The following is a 5,253-nucleotide window of genomic DNA, read 5'->3' on the forward strand; positions in this document are numbered from 1 at the left end:
CACAGAACTTGGCTGGAGATTGTGGCTAGAGATACTGGCAATGCTGCTGATCAACTGAACGCTATCTCCGTGTCATTTCTTCTTTGCCGACTCCGTCCACACCTTTGGGGACCCCTGGACCTGCTGAGGTTGGACCCCAGCACTTTCAGTCCACAGGCCAACACTCTATCCACTGAGCCAAACCAGCTAGGGCAAAACATTTTATTTTTAATTTATATTTTAAACTTGTGGACACATTAAACAGTTACAGAAGAGTCTTCTTTAAAAAAGCCTAAGGGTCTCCTGCCTTCTTTCCCACCTCAACACCATTCTCCAGGCCAATTGCCTAATGGTTGCCCCTCTGTGTCCTGGCATCCTCTGCTGGGTGCTCAACACATGTCTATCATGATTATGTATGATCATTAGGCCCACAATGGCCTAAGGGTTGCTAGGACCATAATGATTATCTTTGCTCTGTTCTTTTCCCCTCTTTAAGTGTAATTCTCAAAGGCCTCCCCCCAGGCTCAAATTTTCCAGAAGGAGACCATAAGATCCAGTATACCGTTTATGACCGAGCAGAGAACAAGGGCACTTGCAAATTTCGAATTAAAGTAAAAGGTAAGACTATTGCTTATTGGCTTTCCATCCTCTTTACAAGAGCAAAGGGAACCCTCTGTGAGCACCCACTATTATATGGATATTTCCCAGCTTGGATTCACTTTTTTTTTCTTTTTAAAAAATAATCCTTTATTGTTGAAAGTATTACATATGTCTCCTTTTTTTCCCCATTGACCCCCTCCAGCCCACCCCTTCCTCCTGCCCCAGGCCCTCACCACTCCATTGCCTGTGTGCATGGGCCATGCATATATGCATACAAGATCTTTGATTGATTACCTCCCACCTACCCACCCTTCCCTGCCTTCACTCTGAGGTTTTGCACTCTGTTCCATGCTTCTATGTCTCTGGATCCACTCCATTTATTAGTTGTTTATTTTGTTATTTACATTGGGATTCACTTCTTAATGCCTGAATTTCACAATATAAACCTGGATGAGGTTCAGGGCCACTTACTTTTGAAGCATGGTAATGACTCCTCCTTAGGGAAGACTGCTGTTTGAAACTGCTGTTTTAGAATTCTCTGCTGTTTTGAAATTCTCTGTTGTTTTTAGACTATAAAATAACTTTGTTTTTTAGCTTAAATAATAGAAGAGATAAACTTAATTGTCTAACCTTGCAAGCAAGCCATCTAACATAAGGGACTGATACCATGATACCGATGCCAGGTGTCTATATAAATATGTACCCAAGGTTACTGGTGTCTGTATAGATATGATATGATACTCAAGGTTACAAAGTTGTCTGTATAGATATGACAGGTGTTTGCTAGATATGATATGTACTCAAGGTTACAAGCTGTCTGAAAAAGTAACTGATACAAAGACCTAAAAAATATATAAAAAGAGAATGCCTCCTCCTTTGGGTGTTCAGAATGTGACAGAGGTAATCTGCTCTGAACCTGCTCGAAATAAAGATGAGTCCTAACTAATTGGCTGATTAAGGCGCCTTGTCCAGCTCACTGATCTGCGATACAACAACTTAAGCCAAGGAGTCTGAGAGAGCCATAAGCTAGTCTCACATGAACCCACCTCTGGCTATCCTAGAAACATATTATTTGATAGCCTTTCCATCCCTGGGCTTGGGTAACCAGCTACTGCCTTCAAGTTCTTCTAGAAGGGAGGTAAGAAGCTCTCTAGATTGGGCCACTGGACCATGTTCTTGGTATCCTTAAAACCTTGGGTCTACCTGGAAAAAATTATTTTTCAAATTTATTTTATGCCTCATGGTTTGGGTAGCTAATTTTTTTTAAATTGGAAAAGTATTTATTTATTATTTTTATTGAGTTCAGAGAGGAAGGGAGAGGGAGAGAGAGAGAGAAACATCCATGATGAGAGAGAATCATGGATCGGCTGCCTCCTGCACGTCCCCCCACTGGGGATCAAGCCTGCAACCTGGGCATGTGCCTTTACTAGAATTGAACCCAGGACCCTTCAGTCCATAGGCTAATGCTCTATCCACTGAGCCAAACTGGCTAGGGGTAATTACAAACCATCTTTATTCTATAGTCTTCTGTGTTCAACCTCTTCATATAAAACACGGGGCTAAACTAGTTGATCTCAATGGTCTTGCTGGCATGAACAATAACCATTTCAAGGCCCACCCTCTGGCCAGATAGCCATGCCTGCCCCCTCACTCATTTCACATGATGATGTAGAAGCCTGATGACAAAGCTGGGGCATCTGAGATCTCACTTCCCCTAGTTACTCTGTGGAGGGGAGCTTAACATTGAAACCTACTTGGGCTTGTGTTCCTACAGTCAAACGCTGTGGAAAACTCAACGCCCCTGAGAATGGTTACATGAAGTGTTCCAGCGATGGGGATAATTATGGAGTCACCTGCGAGTTCTCCTGCATCGGTGGCTATGAGCTTCAGGGTAGTCCTGCCCGAGTATGTCAGTCTAACCTGGCTTGGTCTGGCACAGAGCCCACATGTGCAGGTATGTGTGCAGCCCTCTCTGTCCCCAGCAGCAGAACCTGAAAACCCCTTGCTTCTGGATTCAAGTACAGGGAAGAAGAATTTCATTCTACATGCTTGGAAAGGTTCAATGCCATTCTTCTTTTTAAAAAATATCTTTTTATTGATTTCAGAGACGAAGGGAAAGGAGAGAGAGGAGAGAGAGAAACATCAATGATGAGAGAGAATCATGGATGGGCTGCCTCCTGCATGACTCCCCTACCAGGGATGGAAGTGGATGTTCAACCACTGAGCCATACTAGCGCCAGCTGGACAAATGCATTGTATTTATAAAGTATGTGTTAGTTTTCATGTTTTCACTGCTATATATGAGGTAGGTGGGGAAGATACAAATAAACCAGGTTACAGCCCTGGCCAGTTTGGCTCAGTGGATAGAGCGTCGATCTGAGGACCAAAGGGTCCCGGATTTGATTCTGGTCAAGGGCACTTACCTCAGTTGCAGGCTCCTCCCCTGGCCCAGGCCCTTATCGGAGTGCATGCAGAAGGCAACCAATCAATGTGTTTCTCTCACATTGATGTTTCTCTCCGTCTTTCCCTCTCTTCCACTCTCTCTGAAAATCAATGGGAAAATATCTTTGGATGAGGATTAAAGAGGAAAGAAAGAAGAGAGAAGAAGAAGAAAGAAAGAAAGAAAGAAAGAAAGAAAGAAAGAAAGAAAGAAAGAAAGAAAGGAAGGAAGGAAGGAAGGAAGGAAGGAAGAAAGAAAAGAGAAAGAGAGAAAGAGAAAGAAAGAGAAGTAAAAAGAAAGAAAGAACTTACCTCTTACCTTTCCCTTTTCATGTCCTGAAGTGGAGAGAATAATGATTGTCTCCCGCCCCTTTCCCCCATGTCCAAAGATAATCCCCAAAACCTGTGAATAGGCTCCCTGACATAGCCAAAGGATTGTTGCATGTGTCTTTATGTTAGTTAGGGATTTTGAGGTGGGCCGAGTATACTGAATTCTCCAGGGTGGCCCAACGTCATCACCAGGGTTTTTAGAAGAGGGAGGCAGAACTGCGGTCAGAGCCAAAGAAAATGATGATGGACACAGCCAGGCTGATGTGGCTCAGAGGTTGAATATCAACCTATGAACCAGGAGGTCACAGTTCAATTCCCAGTCAGGGCATATGCCCAGGTTGTGGGCTCGATCCCCAGTGGGGGCAGGGAGGGTGCAGGAGGCAGCTGATCCATGATTCTCTTTCATCATGGATGTTTCTATCTCTCCCTCCCCCTTCCTCTCTGAAATCAATGCACATATATATTTTAAAAATCTGGGGGCTGTTCTGCCAACACCTTAACTCCGGGCCAGGGAAATCCATCTCACACTTCTAATGGTCAGGACTGTGTGATAATAGATTGGTGTGTGTTACGCCACTGAGTTCCTAGTGATTTGTCACAGCACTAAAAGGAAACTAATATAGCTTAGAGCTCAACCAGAGCCCCAAAGGGAAAAGAATATTACACTTGTCATCTTCTTCAAATATCCACATTTTTATTGCCCTGCATCTTACAGTTGTACTAGGGCTAATATTTACAAGATTCAAAACAATGTTCTATTCATGGGCCATTTGTGTAACACAACACCAATGAATACATTTTCACAAGGATTTAATATACACATGGAATATAAATTGTTAGAGGAATTCACCACTTAAATAAAATTGAATAATAAGGAGTTTGGAATAATAAGGTGTTTCCAAAAATTTTTTAAGTCATAAATAATGACCAAAAACACCAACTTTTATTATATTTTAGATCTTAATCTCCAATTTCTAAGTGTTTCAAGTAATTTTTAGTGTTTCCAAAGTTCCTTGTGTTGTGGCAGCAATTCTTCAAATGGCCCAGGAGAATGATCAGTCAGCATTCAGAGGAATCAGGAAAGAAAACCTTTATTACCTTTATTATGCAGCACTGCTAGTCCAGGGGATTCTGAACCAAATCCTGAACTGCCAATAAGGGAGGTTTTGATATATATATATACTAGTGGCCCAGTGCACAAAAATTTGTGCACTTGGGGGGCATTCCTCAGCCCAGCCTGCCCCCTCTAACAGTCTGGGAGCCCTCACAGGATGTCCTACTGATGTCCCTGTGGGGAGTGGGCCTAAGCCACAGTCTGGCCTCCCTCTGTGGAAGGCAACTGGCCGATCAGGTATATAGATACTTTCTGAAGGCAGCACAGACTCCTTCCTTATTTCTTTCCGCTGTGGTTTGAGAATAGGGGACTAAAAGGTGGAGACAGAACTGTGGCAGGGCCTGGGGCTCTTGTAGGCAGCAGAAAGGAGAGGGCTGGGGAAAGTCTAGACACGGTTTTCTTCAATTGTCCTCCTTTCCTCCGGGCCCTTCACTCTGTTCTTTCCTTGTCATGGTGGGTGCTTGGACCTCGGACTGATAGGATCCCAGCGATGGTGGAGTTCAGCACCCTCACTTCTCAGCTGAACATCCAACCGCCTCACATTCCAAGTGGAGATGTTTTCAAGTGGCTAAAGTGCTGGCAATTCATGCCTTCCGGCCTTTCCCCTCTAGGGTTTTCTCCTTGGGTCAGTTGCAAACTTCACTGAGACACTGAAGCAACTCTGCCCTGGTAGTTCTGCACCGGCCCCTGCCCGGGCCCGGCCGGGCACTCTTCCTTGAGGTCTCTGGGTCCACAGTCTGAACTTAGGGAGGTCACCCAGAGCCCGTTCCCCCAGACAGGTGGGGCAGAGG

At 44.3% G+C, this 5,253-nt stretch overlaps 1 protein-coding gene across 1 annotated transcript in view; it reads left to right on the top strand.

Moving 5' to 3' along the window:
* Positions 1 to 5,253, top strand: part of SRPX (sushi-repeat containing protein, X-linked) — a 91,502-nt gene that overhangs the window by 69,184 nt on the left and 17,065 nt on the right. Inside the window, exons 6-7 of the mRNA XM_006766570.2 lie at positions 476 to 597; positions 2,354 to 2,533. Of these exons, the coding sequence (XP_006766633.1) occupies positions 476 to 597; positions 2,354 to 2,533 (302 nt within the window). The remainder of the gene's footprint in view (positions 1 to 475; positions 598 to 2,353; positions 2,534 to 5,253) is intronic.

Source organism: Myotis davidii, unplaced genomic scaffold (assembly GCF_000327345.1).
Source record: "Myotis davidii unplaced genomic scaffold, ASM32734v1 scaffold960, whole genome shotgun sequence".
NCBI lineage: Eukaryota > Metazoa > Chordata > Mammalia > Chiroptera > Vespertilionidae > Myotis > Myotis davidii.